The 16,199-nt window shown below is 33.0% G+C and overlaps 2 protein-coding genes across 2 annotated transcripts; one reads left to right on the forward strand and one right to left on the reverse strand.

The window, feature by feature from the left end:
• Positions 1-28: 28 nt before the first annotated feature.
• On the forward strand, positions 29-9,145 carry LOC139525495 (DNA replication complex GINS protein PSF2-like). The gene is made up of 5 exons (XM_071320874.1): positions 29-176; positions 5,301-5,415; positions 6,473-6,572; positions 7,756-7,882; positions 8,785-9,145. The coding sequence occupies exons 1-5, from the start codon at positions 87-89 to the stop codon at positions 8,902-8,904; spliced, it is 552 nt and encodes a 183-aa protein (XP_071176975.1). The 5' UTR covers positions 29-86; the 3' UTR covers positions 8,905-9,145.
• Positions 9,146-12,605: 3,460 nt separating this feature from the next.
• On the reverse strand, positions 12,606-15,861 carry LOC139525496 (uncharacterized). Its single transcript, XM_071320875.1, has 2 exons — positions 15,814-15,861; positions 12,606-13,629 (listed from the first exon to the last, which is right to left on the reverse strand). Exons 1-2 carry the CDS (start codon positions 15,845-15,847, stop codon positions 12,863-12,865), a joined length of 801 nt encoding a protein of 266 aa, XP_071176976.1. The 5' UTR covers positions 15,848-15,861; the 3' UTR covers positions 12,606-12,862.
• Between the last annotated feature and the right edge of the window lie 338 nt (positions 15,862-16,199).

A 16,199-nucleotide genomic window follows, 5' to 3' on the forward strand; every position in this document is an offset into this window, starting at 1 on the left:
ACAGAAGGGCTTTTCCCTTAGCTGCAAATTCATTCGAACAACGCCGATTCACGTCACCTTGACCGTAACTCCCGCGAAAATCTTGAATGGATCCGGCTGAAGTGGAATTTCTTGCTGAAAAAGAGGAAATATCTGTTGTCCCCAACTTTACACAGGATAAGATATACCTGATTGGTGTTAGTAATAACACAATAAGAACGCTCTTCTTATGCATGACATTTTTGTTATAGCATAATTTGAAGGCATTTATTTGGTGCCATAATTATTCCATAATGCATAAGTCTATGTTTGGTTACCAGTCTTCACACTTAACCACAGGCCCAGCTGGACTTACAAAAATACTTAAGACATGTCAAAGTCATCTCTACAGTCTAACAGACTAACTAAAATATTCCTAAAAATCTCAAAGCAATGTACTATAGTATAAAGTGGGTCTCATTGGGATCTAAACGTGATGCTGGATTGCCGTTATTTTTCTTATCAAGACATGTAATAATTGTGCTGTGAAAACAGTACCAAGATTTCCCGAGAAATACAAAAACCTTTATAATATCCCCAAAACAAACTGATATATACAGATACATGTAACAAAGATTTGTTATAGGCACTGGCTACGGTTACATGGAAATGTAACAATAATAAAAATATTATTGTTACATTGGAGACTAATTGCCGGAATGCAAAGTTGGGTGAGGAACCGATTAATTACAAATGTAACAATAACTACTGAGGCTACGGTTACATTACGTTATTGTTACATGAAAAACAGCAATGTACGCTAGATTGATCAAACTTAAATATTCTATAGTTGTATTGCTTCATTCTTTCATATGTACTAAACAATACTTGTAATTTAATACTGATAAATAATAGAATATTATTATTCAACAAATAGTGTACAACTTGAATAGTTTTACTACGTATTAATGGTTTTGGTGTTCTTAAAGATACTACTCAAGATTAGGAGTGTGACTTCAAAGGCGAAAAATATAGTTCAATGGTTTCACTTTTTTAAAGTATTTAACTGCACACCTACTCTTATTACTGTCATTATACTTTGGACCAAATTTTGTTTATGGTGAAAAAAATAAAACTTGGGATGCGTTTTAAACGAAAATGAAACAATATCAAGACATACATTTCATACAGCTTTATAACTTGACGCAAATTGATAATCAAAAGCAAAGTTTGTTAACTGTAACTTAAATACTAAGAAATTCTGTATGTACACGTATCCGTGGAGGACGTAATTTCGTTCATCAAAAATGTGTCGGACTTTAAAAACAACTTACTGGATTTGTAGAAATGGTCATTGTAAATTATAACGAATTACAGTAAATAAATTGTATGTTATAAATGTCCTCAACTTTTATTATTTAGAACATATTACTAGTCCCATCGTACATTGCTTTTTTTCATGTAACCGTAGCCTCAATAATTATTGTTACATTCGTAATTAAACAGGTCCTTACCCAACCATGCATTCCGGCATTTAGTCTCCAATGTAACAATAATATTTTTATTATTGTTACATTTCCATGTAACCGTAGCCAGTGCCTTTGTTATATGGTATTATGCTTTTTTCTTATAGTGTTATGCTACTTTTAACAATATTAAAAAATAGTAAAGATATTTGTTACTCACTAAAAGTGCAATTTCACTTTAAGAACTTGATTTGTATGTGTTGTATGCAAAATATGATATACGACATATTGTTTTCAACAAGGAATTTGCATTCAAGATATAAGCATAAAAAATCTTGTTTTCAGGATATACATGTATCAGTTTGTTTTGGGGAAATTACGTTGTTCTTGTATTTCTCGGGAAATCGTGGTACCCCTGTGAAAAAGGGAAATGAAGTCTAGCCAGATATAGGGAAATTACAAAAGAATGAGAATTGCTTATGTACATAGTGTGAGCTGGATACAGGAATATGACAAAACAGTGAGCAGAATCCGGGATCAGAACCCCCAAGTAAAAGTAACCTAAACTTCATCATGTTGAAGGTGGTCATAACAAAGTAGAAGTATGAAAGTTAAATAGCTAAAATCGATCAGTCACTGTGAAAACCGTCCAAATATGAGAAAGTAAAGGGTGGCAGGTACACAAAGAACAAATTGATCAATTTATATAGATCTAAGGCGGTCATTCTCCTCCAGAAGCCAATTAGCAGTGCATTCATTAGGACGGACAAATATTCCATCCTAGCTTGTCTGGAAAAACAGCCGTTTGACGTCAGAGTAATCTCGGACTAATTACATACATGACTGTACTTGTTCCAAATGTGATGCAAGACTGTTGTTACTGTAATACCTCTAATATATTTATGAATTTAGAATTTGTTATTCCCAATACCCTTTAGCTTTTCCCAAGGGATCTGTTTGAATTTCTGTAAATGTCTTTTTGGGTACAGGTATCATCAGAAACAATATCCAATCTGCTTAAAAGTTAAATTTCTGATCAGATAAATTTGGTATTGATAATGGTAATATAAATTGTTCTTTTGAGTCATTTGCTGGTTATGTGGCACATTTTGTTGTTCTTTTTGCATATAATTCTAAGTTAAGATAAGGAAGTTCTTTTCTGATTTGTTTGGTTATTTGGCACATTTTGTATGCTGGCATTTAATTGTAGGCCAGCATCTCAGTGTGTCAATGCAACTAGACATGCCTAACATCTATGGAGTTTTGAAGGGCTCTGAGAGTATTTCCATTCACTATGAAATTATCAGCTGTTAATTGAAAGTTGATTTAGTGATGAAGCTAAATCTAAATTTATTCAGAATTGAGAATATATATGTAAAGTTTTCTGTTATATATTGGTGACTTGGCCTGTATTTCCTACTTTTAATTATTTTTGTTTCGGGCAGGTTGCTAGTTTACATGCAATGAGAGAAACATTTAACTGAGAATGGGAATGGGGGATGACATGTGCTGAATACTGCTTCTTACTGTTGTGTAACTGGCAATTGAAGTCAGCGTATTCATTAAGAACCGATTGCCGATTGAAATGATCGTTTATAATCAAATTCCCATCGGTTGTTTTTCTGATGTCAAAAAAATATAAATCGTACTTTTAGTTTTAGATCGTCGGTCACTATCTAGGACAATCTAGAGAGATATATAACGGCATTTCTGATTGGTTAATAAAATTGAATTTCCGGTAAAATAGATCCTGGTTGTTGATTTCGCTGTAAAGTACTATAAGATTTTGTACTGAAACCAGGAAAAGTATGCATTCATAGTAATTAAACTGGACCCCTGTTGTGTTCACTTATCGCTACACTGACAACAGGTATGGCCTAAATCCCGTGGTCAGAATTCTGACCACGGGATTTAATAATTCGACGAGACTAGTACATCATGGGCTATTTTTAATTATGTATTATACTGATAGCAAATCAAAGAAAAATTAACACAATTATTACCCTACTGAGTTCTTAAGGGAATAAAAGATACCGGCTAAGTTTGTCAAAAACATGTTAACACGCTCGTTGGTCATTTATCTGCGCTACTACCATGTGGTAAATTAGCAGATACTTGTTTATTTTGCGGCATCGCTGTATTAACATTTGAGGTCAATTTCCTATCACTTTAATTGGCCAATTTTATTAGCGAATCGTTGAATTTGTAAGACTCATCCAATTAATGCCAATGTGACAGTAGCTCCAACCCGTTCCTTCGGTGCAAAGCTTTAGATAGAACGGCGGACCAGTTTATCATAGTAATAACGAGATTTTGTAACCAGTCAATAGCATAGTCTGAGAAATGAAAAGAATTTCAGATTTTTTTCAATCAACAATAAAGTGAAAAAAGGTTTGTTCTATGACATTTGCATTCAAATAATTGAGACACCCTCCTTGGTCATGTTCATGAAAGTGCATGATCGTGGTCCTACCATGAAATGAAAAAAAGAGCAATGATCAGCAATGTCTTGTCTCGTAAAAGCAGACATCACATTATTTTCATTAAGTGATTTTCACTTTCTTGTTTTCAAGTGATAGAGCCTCTTAACAGCAGACTCTTTATTTTTACCATAAATCATAAATCATATGTTTACCTGTCCCATGGCCTTTCTTTTCAAATGAAAGAAGAAAATGTAGAGATAGCTCGTCTGCATGTCATTGTGTAGCTTCAAATAGAGTCATAAATACTAGGACTAGGAGCATGCCACCACCTGACACCAAGAGATATATTGTGTAAAGGAGGATATACTATTATCACACATGACAGGTCTTGCTTAACATTCCCCAACAAACATGACACAATGCTATTAAAAAAGAAATCTCACACAATCATGCCCTCACAGACTAACCTGATCCAAGTAATAATAATAAAAAGTGAGGATGAGGATGATGTCTCCCTATGATTATAAAGAAGTGTGAGTCTTGCATTATGCATTCAAGGATGTACTTTGGCCAGGTTCTGGAATTTCTGTCAGATGTTTAATCTCTGGGTTTTTTCCTATGATACAGGGTAAAATATTTTGACCCATGACCATGATGATCCCATTTTTCCTTTCTTAAATAAAAGACTTCAATTATTAACTCACAAAAAGTCATTTTAATACCAAAATTTAAGCAGATCTTAGATTTCTTTCTTTCCTTTTGTTTGCTTCTTAACTAATGCTCTTCTGAATTATGGTATCAATTTTAAATTCTAGATTATTGTAATTTCACCAAAGTGCATCCTTTTTGCCTTTAAACAATTCATGCAACAGTCCATTGAATTCATCATTTGATTTATTGTGATAAGTATTTGAAATTATTAATACTGAAAAAATGTTTTCTATGGATTAGAACTATTTGAATAATTGCATGTCTACAGTAAAATTAAAAATATTTTCAACTAATAAAATCAAATTTAAATCTTTTCCTGAATGACCACCATGTCTTACAGAGTCATGCCTTCATCATTTTCCTCAAAAATCCGCAAACAACTTCAATAACTTGATAGCTGAAAGTCTTGATGATATGTGATCAACTTTATAGAAAATATGACCATCTTGCTGCTCATTTACCTTATCATCATTAAAAAAATGGTGTTTGCGAAGAACAAAATTAGAGTTCAGGAGCCCCCCAGGGTGCAGGATTTTGCACCATTTTTAAAAAAAATTCTGGGGGCCTTAAGCGGCCACCAGACCCCTCGCCGTGAAGGGCAACGAGCAAGCTCGTCGCGCCGAACGGCTACGCCGTCCGACGGTGTTGCCTGCTACTTTTATTATTTAACCTCCTACTTTAAATCTTATTGACAACCCTGGAAGTAAACATTCATATGTACAGTGTGTTGTATATATTATAGGGAGATGTAGGACCTTTTAATGCTGGGCTTCCAGTCAAAGTACCACTATGGATGGCCATTAACCTGAAGCAAGGACAGAAATGTAGGATTATTCCCCCTGATTGGATGGATACAGGTATTTAACCACTAAAAGGAATTTGAAATTATATCTATAAACTTAAAACATGACTTCTAATCAGAAAAAGTATGTAAGTTAAAGGCCATTCCTGTTAAGTAAGGACATTCCCTAATTTTGCATGGTTTGTCCATCAAGTTTATAAATCCTATCACCTTTTTAGCTCACCTGGCCCGAAGGATTCACAAATAAGTCAACATGACCTAAAAGGTCAGTTGACCCCTTAAGGACAAAATGAAGGAGTTATTGCCCTTTATAGCTAATTTTTTAATAATTTTGTAAATTTTAACAAAATATTTTCCTCTGTAACTAATGGGCCAAGTTCATTATAAATTGAGATAATTATAAGAACCAAGAATGTTCAGTAAAGTAAGATCTACAAACACATCACCATCACCAAAACACAATTTTGTCATGAATCCATCTGTGTCCTTTGTTTAATATGCACATAGACCAAGGAGAGCGACACAGGCTCTTAAGAGCCTTTAGTTATGATATTTCATGCAAATCCTTCTGAACAATGCAACATGCATGAAATATTTGCCACTGGACATTCAGCAACGAATAATCAATCAATCATCTTAAGAAAAAAATTTAAGAATTGTTAAAATTCAAAAATAAATTATGATGAATTGTCTATTTGTTATCATTGCAATAAGAAAGTTGCTCATGTGTTTTAGATATTTTAATCATTTTGGGGAAAAAGTGCCTTCAAGCTGTAATGACATATAGGGTTGACCAGACATTCATATTTACTTTCCAAGACTCCCACATTAACCATTTTGGCTTTGTAGATGAAAATATCTCTAAAACTCATACTGATTTGATGTAAAAAGTTATCAAATGTACCAGGATAAAGTGATAAACAAGTAAAAGATTGGATTTATTCCTGCTTTAAGCACATTTCACTTCTATTTGTGAAATTATCCTACTCTGAACTCTCCATATTTATAAACGCTTCTTTAACTATCTTATTTTGAGGCAACCTTTTTGTGTTGTTGGATTTATTAAGAGTCGTCAGCTTCTTTTATTAATCTGTAGACGTTTTATTTCTTAGAGAGGCTTCAAGACAAGAAACAAGAAGAAACAGATAGCAAGTTCTTTACAGAGATGCCTAGTCCTCATTTCATGGAAATAACACAGCTGTTGCTTAAATGGTAAGTCACTGTATACTCATCATCAAAGAAATAACACAGCTGTTACTTAAATGGTAAGTTACTGTATACTCATCATCAAAAAATAACACAGTTGCTACTTAAATGGTAAGTCACTGTATACTCATTAAAGAATTAACACATCAGCTACTTAAATTGTAAGTCACTGTATACTCATCATCAAATAAATAACACAGCTGTTATTGAATGGTAATTCACTATATACTCATCATCAAAGAATAACACAGTTGCTACTTAAATGGTAAGTCACTGTATACTCATCATCAAAGAAATAACACAACTGTAACTTAAATGGTAATGTAAAGTAAATTTATTCTTGTCAACTAAGAAATAGAACAACTGTTTTCACTTGAATGTTAAGTTAAGGTTCATCATAACAAACGGACAAATATGGCTGTATTTACATGCCAAAAATTACTCTGAGTACAGACTTACCTGTGAAGTTGGAAAAGTTTTAATGCCTAGCATCCACTAGATATAATAAAGTTGCATGCATTTTGTGTTTCAGAAAGATAAAATCTCTTTTGGATTTTGATGGGCATTTTTTTTCATTCATGCAAAAGGTGTGAAAATTAACTAAGTTGTGGTACAACTATGAGATGCTCCCTCAGGTAAAAAACCGGTTTGTATTGTTTTGATTGTCCTTAATTGACATGGACAAGAGTTATCTTCACAACTAAAGGTGAGTTAAAGAGTTTATCTGAGTCAGTGAGTGGACAGTATCAAAGTAATTCAGGTGTTTGTTTAATTTTACACCTTCTGCAGAAAGGAAAAAAAATGCCAATCAAAAACTAAGAAAGAGTTTATCTTTCTTAAACACAAAATGCATTTAACTTTTATATATCTAGTGGATGCTAGGCATTAAAACTTTCCAAACAGCACAGGTAAGTCTGTACACAGAGTAGTTTTTGGGGTGAAAATACGGCCATATTTGTCCATTTGTTATGATGAACCTTAATGCTTACTCAACAACCAAATAACAAGAAAGTTAACTTTTGTATTGGACATCCCATGTTCTACTATACAAGATGTTAATCTTCCAGTATTAAAACTCAGAACATTGTACATGTACATTTTATCAATCATTTACAAATTTGTTTAATAGTTCTTTCATCATGTAATTACTTGACAAATAAGAATTCTGAATAGTATTTTATACTTTCAGTGCGACAGACGATATTCCTCATGCAGACGAAATACGAACCCTTGTAAAAGATATATGGGATTTAAGAATAGCCAAGTTAAGAAGCAGTATTGACACTTTTCTAAAAAGTGATGCTACACATGCCAAGGTACTACTAATTTCTAGCTGCATAAGCTTTTGTTGTTACACAATTCCTGTTGTAATTGAACACTTATAAGATTTCCATCAACAAAAAGAAGATATTAACAAAAATACCAATTAAAACTTGGTAGCTTTATAGTGAATGTCCTATTTATGAACTTGTAGAGTATTAGTCTGTCTGTCTGTCCATAGCAAGCATACTTTCCTCATTAGTTGTTGACCTCTCTGCAAGGCCATTTAGATTTGACTAGATTTACAGGGATAATGGAACTTTTACTATTTTTGGTATATTGCAACATAATGGCACACTGAGATCATTTGAACCCTCCTAACACTTTGAATTATTTCACAATTTGATCACTAATCATTTCGCTTCACATAAAAATGTGGTATTATTCAAATATTTTTACAACATTCCCAAAATTTCTACAAATTACAACATTTCATCTACTTATCTGAATCAATATCTGGTATTCCAAGATAGTTCTATAGTTGCTAGGTTCTCCAAGAGTTATAATGATCATTTCCGTCAAACAAACACACCTAGCATAATTCTTAATTAGTTGTGGTCTTAAGGTGTTGACCACCTAGATTTGAGGGAACAATATCAATAACAGTGAGGACCAGCAGATTTCTGAAAGAACCCCTCAGAAAAAAGAATGTTGAGAACCCTGACTCTCTGTAGTTTTAAATTCACAATTTCATGATGAAACTCTGAGAAAATTTATTTTTTTGCTTCTTATAATTTCAAAAGATTAAATTTATGTTTTAATAGAACTATTTTCAAGATATGATCTTTAGCATAATAAAGGGTAAATAAAGGCATGCACTCCTATAATTCCCACTTAACAATAGGCTTCTGTACAATTTTATTGTGGTTATTTTAATTTTTGATAATAATTATTTCAGTTGAACTATTTGACATTGATGGAGTTGAACACTGCAAGACCATTTCTCACCAAAGCCTTGGATCAAATGCATCTGTTGAGATCAAACCTTAGTGGGAGAATACAGTCAACACAAGAATGAATAAGCTCTAGTTAAATTGACAATTAAAACAACATAAGACTCTCATGTCGCAGGTTTTCCGATTCTTGGAAATTTTCAAAGAATTTTCAAATAGGAAATATGAATGAAGATTTCATAACTGTGATACAAACGCTGATAAGATGAAATTTTTATACCAGAAATTGATTCAGCTTGATATGTAATTAAGTAATTTATGAAGTTTATCACATAATAAAATACTACTGTGAACAGTTCAGAGAAACATTTTGTTTGTCCTGTAGCAAGATACTATAGGTTATAGAAATGGAAGGTTATGAACCCTTCATAGCCAGGTTATACAAGACTTGAAACTATATAATTATAAGTTATGCTTCTTAAACTCATCAGTCAAAAACAAACATGAACGAAGCCATGGCTTAAAAAAGAAAAAAAAATTGAGTCATATGATCCTATCATACAAAAGACCGCATGGCTTAAAATAGAAAAAGGGTAAAATGCAAGTTTTATCTTATCTTGAAAAACTATTAACAGATATAATCTTGCAGAAGCAGCAATGATCAGAATGATGATATCTCCCTACTGTCCTTTTCCTTAATTTTTTTTTGAACGGCTTGTATTAATGCCCTTTAACAATAATCTTTTTTGGTCATTTATGTTCAATAAACAAAATCTATAAGTTTGTCAAGATGCCAGGAACTGACATTTTCCCATACATCAATGACAATAACCACTGAACGTCAATGGTAAGCCCTATGGAAATTGACCTTAATTTTGTCATCAGTTGGGTTCACAAGTTTTTGCTCAGAAACTGTTGACCAAAATTATAAACAAGATTTCTCCTTTGAAAGTTAATTGACTTCAATAGTTTGACTTGAAATATGAGAAATGCATATCATGTACATGTACATCCATTTCATAAGCAAGACTTAGAAACTGAGACATCTGTCGGAGAAAGCTTGACATGCGGATATTGATCCAGCTGTGGTGTTGACTATTTTTTACAAAGCATAATATTCCATATGTCTTTTGTCCACGACCTCGTTTTTATGGTTCAATGACTATACTTGGAAAAGAAAGTTCAGATTTGTTTATCTTGCTCTTATGAGTAAAAGGATAACTATATTTAGAATGTGAGTACCTTGCAAGGTCCTTGTGCATGTCGGACAGTTTTATTCTCGACCTCATTTCATGGATTAGTGAAAACGATTAAGTTTTCGTGGTCCAATTGATTATGATATATCTGATTCTTTTAGCAATAGGTTTACTATATTTGGTGTATAGAATGATTGTAAAGTGTACATGTCTAATTGGCAACTGTCATTACAGACTTTGTCGAGCCTGCGACTTTTGGTGCAAAAACCTCAACATGAGGTAATAGTTGAGTAGTAGAACTATATTGGTATGTGCTTACCTTGCAAGGTTCTCATGCCCATCAGCCATGTTTTATTTGACCTCTACCTCATTTCATTGATGGGTGAACAAGGTTACCGGTAAGTTTTGGTGGTCAGGTCCATATCTCAGATACTATAAGCAATAGGTCTATTATATTTGGTGTATGGAAGGATTGTAAGTTGTACATGTAAAACTGGCAGGTGTCATCTGACATTGACCTCATTAAGTTTTTGTGTTTTGGTCTGTTTTTCTTATACTGTATGCAATAGGTCAATTGCATTTGGTGTATGGAAGTATTTTATGATGTAAATGTCAGTCTCACTGGTTTTATTTGACCTTGACCTTATTTTATGATTTTAATGGTTCATTGTTAAGTGTTTGTGTTTTGGTATATTTTTCTTAAACTATAAGCAATAGGTCCTGCCTGGCATGGTTCATCTGACCTTGACCTCATTTGCATGGTTTATTGGTCAATGTTTAGTTTCCTTGTTAAGTCTGTTTCTTATAATCTTTAAGCAATAGGTAAACTATATTTAGTGAATTGAATGATTGTAAGGTGTACATGTATTTCTTGTTTGGTTTATACAACCTTGACCTCATTTTCTTGGATCATGTTGAGTTTATGTGATAGTTGTAGTAAAGCTTTACATTTAGGACTATCAACATAATATCAATGGTAAGTAAAGAAGACGAGACATTTCAGCGTGTGCACTCTGGTTTTCTTTTACCTCATTTTAATGTTTCAGTGGTTTAGTGAAGTTTTTAGCTCACTAGCTCCTTTTTATTTGACTGCAAAATTTTTGCTGTCATATATTGGTATCACATCGTTGTCAGCGTCGTTCGAAGACAGATGGTTTCCAGATAATAACTTTAGTATAAGTAAATAGAAATCAATAAAATTTTAACACAATGTTTATAACCACAAAAGGAAGGTTGGGATTAATTTTGGGATTATAGTCCCATTAGTTCAGGAATTAGGGGCCCAAAACATACATTTATCTAGTTTCAGAACAATAAGTTGTGTATAAGTATTTCAATTACTCTGAAATTGTACCACAATGTTCATACCATTAAGTAGAAGGTTGGGATTTATTTTAAGGGCTATGGGGCAAACAGTCTTGGAATTCAGGGCCAAAAACAAGCTTTTTTCAAGCTTTGGGACTATAACTTATGTTTAACTATGGATCTCTCTGACATTGTACCACAAGGTTCCATATAATGAAGGGAAGGCTTGGTGTCAGTTTGGGGTTAATATCCCTGAACATTTAGGAATAAACGGCCGAAAAGAAGAATTTTTCTAGTTTACAGACAATAACTTAAGTGTATGATTCTCTCTGAAATTATACTACAAGGTTTCTTACTACAAAGGTAAGGCTGGAATTGAGTTTTGGGGTTGTTGCTTCAAGAGGGGTTTCAACAAGCGAGAGGCCAAAAAAGGGGCCCAAATAAGCATTTTTGTAGTTTTCAGTCAATAACTTGTGTTTAAGTGTTTAAACCTTTGCTGTGTCAACTTTTTTATCACAATCCAAATTCAGAGCTATATCAAGCTTGAATGTTGTGTCAATACTTGCCCCAACTGTTCAGGGTTTCGACCCCTGCGGTCGTAAAAAACTACTTTTGGCCTAAATCATCCTTAGGATATCAAGTTTTAAAAATGTATCTGGGCCATCAACCAAGATGGCTGTCATGGCTAAATATAGGACAAAGGGAGGGGTAAAATACTGTTTTTGGCTTATTGCTCTGAATTTTAAGCATTTAGAGCAAATCCTACACGGGGGTAAAAATGTTTAACAGGTCAAGATCTATCTGCCCTGAAATTTTCAGATTCATTGGACAACCTGTTGTTGGGTTGCTGCTCCAGAATTCGTAATTTTAAGGACATTTGCAGTGTTTGGTTATTTTGAATAATATAAGAGAAACTATAAACAGCTAAATTGTTCAGCAAAGTAAGCTCTACAAATAAGTCAGCATAATCCAAATTGCCAATAATTGTCCCTTTCCAGAGTTATTGCCCTTACAAGTAAATTTTGGCCTTGACCTCATTTTCTTGGATCAAGTTAATGTGATACTTTATAATTAGGACTGTCAACATTAAATCCTTAGTCTGTAAAGCAGGCCAGATGTGTCTGTGTGTGAACTTTTGTTAAGACTGCTATAATATTTTGAACATGTAAAGTGTTTTTATTAGATTGATTATAACAGTGAAACTAGTATATGGATGAGTGTATATTCTATAGTAATAGCTGTTTATAATACAACTGCTGGTGGGCTTTGAGTTTTTTTAAGGTATAACCAGCCCAGTTTCAAGTACTTTTTGAATTGCATGGATGTGCTAGTATTGTTTGATAATAACGAAAACTTGTTATCAGATATGAATTTAATTTTAAATTAAGGACTTTATCTCCCTCATACATGTATATATGCATTAACATTGGTTATATTTAATAATATGTTTATTTTTTTTATCACAGTTGCCATTTAAACACTAGTAACCTAAATAAATAAATCACTAAAACCACTTCCAGGTTATTGTTTATGATATCTACTATATTGGTCTGACCAAGAGCTGCTTTGTTTATGATATTTACTACACAAGGTTATTTTCTGTCAGGTAATCTATATTGGTCTGATCAAGAGCTGCTAATCCTTTTAGGTATTGGAGAATTTTCTTGTCATCCTTTTCTCTTCTTTGTCTTTCGGTTTCTAATCCAGCAGCATTAAAAAAATATGTCCTGTTCTCATCTGTCAATATATCAAGTTTTATATCACTTTTCAAAAGATTTGTCAATCCTTTCATGTTTTCTGGTCCATATATGTCTTTAATATGTTTATAGAAGTTAGAAAAAGTGATTTTAAACTTAATGTTTTCTCCTCTTTCAACTTCAGTTGTTGGGGACATTTTCCTAACCTTATCAGCAGGTCCTTCATATCTGTTTGTTCGTTGCTTGGCTATTTCTACATCCCTCCGTTGCTTGACTATTTCTGCATCCAGATATTTCTTACAAGTACACAATTTGTCGGAACAATCTCTATCTGGTGAGTAGTTAATTATGACTTCTATGCTGAGTATACCTTTATAACTTCCTACTTTATAATCTGCCTGTTCTTCCAGATGGTTCTGAATTTTCTTCAGATCTTTTATCATTATTATTTCAGCGTGTTTTCCTATAGCATTGTCTACCCTAATCCAAGTGTTCTCGGGAATGTCCACATACTTTACGGTTGCTTTTGAGCTGTATTTGTAAAGTAGAATTGTTGAACGTGGCCAAGGTTTTTCACTTTCACCATACTTAAATGGAACGGCGAACACTTCATGGAATTCTTCTAATGAAACAAGTGGCTGTCCATTTGCCCCTAAAGTAAAAACAATATATTTTATTAAGAATAATAGTAGTTAAAATCTAAAATTCGGGAAATCCCTATTGCTTGGAATATCTTAACCACTTAATGTTCCAACTGATATGAAAATTTTAAATACTGGATATCCCCATTTATAACAATATCTTAAATACCGGACTCTCAAATGATGAGAATATCGAACATACTTGAAGCTGTCCCTCATTTTTTGAACAAGACAAAATGTATTAAAAAGGACCAATATATTTTATTTTTTAAAGTCATACACAATAAATCATCAAAACAAAAACAAAATGTTCTTATCGGTCGGGATGCTTCAAATATACTAGAACACACCCGTGATAACGCGGGTCCGTGACTATATAAAACTATGCGCAAGCCTTATTTTAGTATTACTTTTTATCTGATAAAGTCATGCCGATTATAAGATACACAGTTTTCTCTGCTTTCAAATCTTTCTGTTTGAACCCGTCGAACTGGAACTTATCAATTATTGGTAATATTAATTATTTGGATAACAAAAGGTCCTGGAATGGAGTATTTTTTAATCAACAGCATTGTCCTATGTTAGTTATAAATAAAGTTGAATTCTTTGATTCACTGTTTTATGTCAAGCCCGCTAACAAATTGAAAACGGTTCCTATATACACCTTATTTTTAGTCCAGATTTTTAGTATTCGTATTGTTATCTTAGAAAGTCTTACTGGTTAAAATACTACAATAGGTAACAATTTGACAATGATTGAATTTAGTAGTGTCAACCCTGTGATTATGATTCGTGTATATAGCATAATCCTAAATACACCGTTTGGTGGTGCACCTGTTAGATGCGGAACGTACAGATAAGGTAATAGGTAACAGGTGAATATACTTTTGATATCGGTATCGGACCTGACCCGGAACTTCTTAATTATTGGCAATATTAATTACGTGGAAAACAAAAGGGCCTGGAGTGGTGTAATTTTTAATCTACACCTTTGTACTATATTAGTTATATATAAAGCTGAATTCTTTGATTCGTCGTTTTTACGTGATGACGGCTGACAAATTGGACCTCGTAATTTTAGTATTATAGATGTCACTGAAACTTACGCAATCAACACTGAACCAATCAATTAACCGATCTTTTCTGGGGATGGGGAATTGAAAGTATCTTCTTAATTGTTTTTTGAAAAATGTTTCCATATTGCTACGTTCTAAATCCTAATCGGGGTTTGGAGGCAGAACTCGATTCATAACGAATAAAACCTTAATGGGATACAACTAGCGTGGTATCTACCCAGTTGGCAAATACACGTGTCCTTCCAATAACTGTGATAAATGGTGGCATCATATATAGGATATATTAATATAAATACAGCCATGAAGGTGTGAAATTGGATAACAGAATAGAAAACTGGATAAAAAATACAAAGAATTCAGAATAATGGACAAAAAGTATAAAGAAAACAGAAAAATGGCCTAAACACCAGTGACTTAGGACTTAGGCAGCAAACAAATAAATAAATGAAATCAATAGTTATAAACGATTAATTTCAAAGGTTGCAAAAAAATCACCCAAACACCACTGACTAAGAGCTTAGGCAACAAAACGTATCAACAACTTCTTTAAATTACTAGACATTATTATTGGTAACTAAACGTGGCTGAACAAAAGTGTCTCATCTTCTGAAATTTTATATCACACATCTTTTGTCCAAAATGGGACGCGAGTTCATTCATACAACCATATATATAGATATGATAGCCTGGCTATTATATCTATGATACAACCGAACAACTATATCATAACCTTTTGTACGCATAAAAGTTTTACTAACAAATTCCTGCTCAACCAAAAAAGCATTTTTTTTTAATACAAATTGCCGATAAAAGGAGGTATTTTATATTTTGATGCTGACTTCGTCAACTCGCCTCCACGGACTCGCTTGCAATTCTTGCTGAGAAAAGTCAGTATCTAAAACAAAAATGTCATTACATCTATAAAGAATAGATCAGAATAGAATAGAATATTTTTATTTCCGAAATTATAGGGCCCATAAAGGGCATAAAATCAGATACAATTGATTTACATAATTGGTAACGGCAACAACAATAAAAGCGGCATATACATATATATTTGGAATATAAGCCCATATATATATGAACGTGGAAAAAATGTAACAGCAAAAATTACTCTACCTTTCTCTGTTCCTGTGAATGATTTTAACGCCATTATAACCAGGAAGAAAGTTCTTAATATACTAGTACTTATATACAATATTCGGTCAATGTCCGAAAAAAGAGCCATCAAATATTTTTGAATGAGACTTATAAACTGGGAATCAGCGAGGTTTGGCTCTTGTATGGTTTCGGGCCGAATACAAAAACAAATGATATCTGCTGCTAAAAATGGAGCCCTACAAAAAATGAAGCAAATCTTTATACAAAAAATGAAAAACGTATTTTCATCCCTTAACATACCCCAAATCCATCTGAGTAAAAAACATATTATATATCCACTGTATTTTAATCAGGATGACGTGACATAAAATCGACGTTTTACACTGGTATTAAAGAGAAGACAT

Source organism: Mytilus edulis, chromosome 5 (genome assembly GCF_963676685.1).
Source record: "Mytilus edulis chromosome 5, xbMytEdul2.2, whole genome shotgun sequence".
Classification (NCBI taxonomy): Eukaryota; Metazoa; Mollusca; class Bivalvia; order Mytilida; family Mytilidae; genus Mytilus; species Mytilus edulis.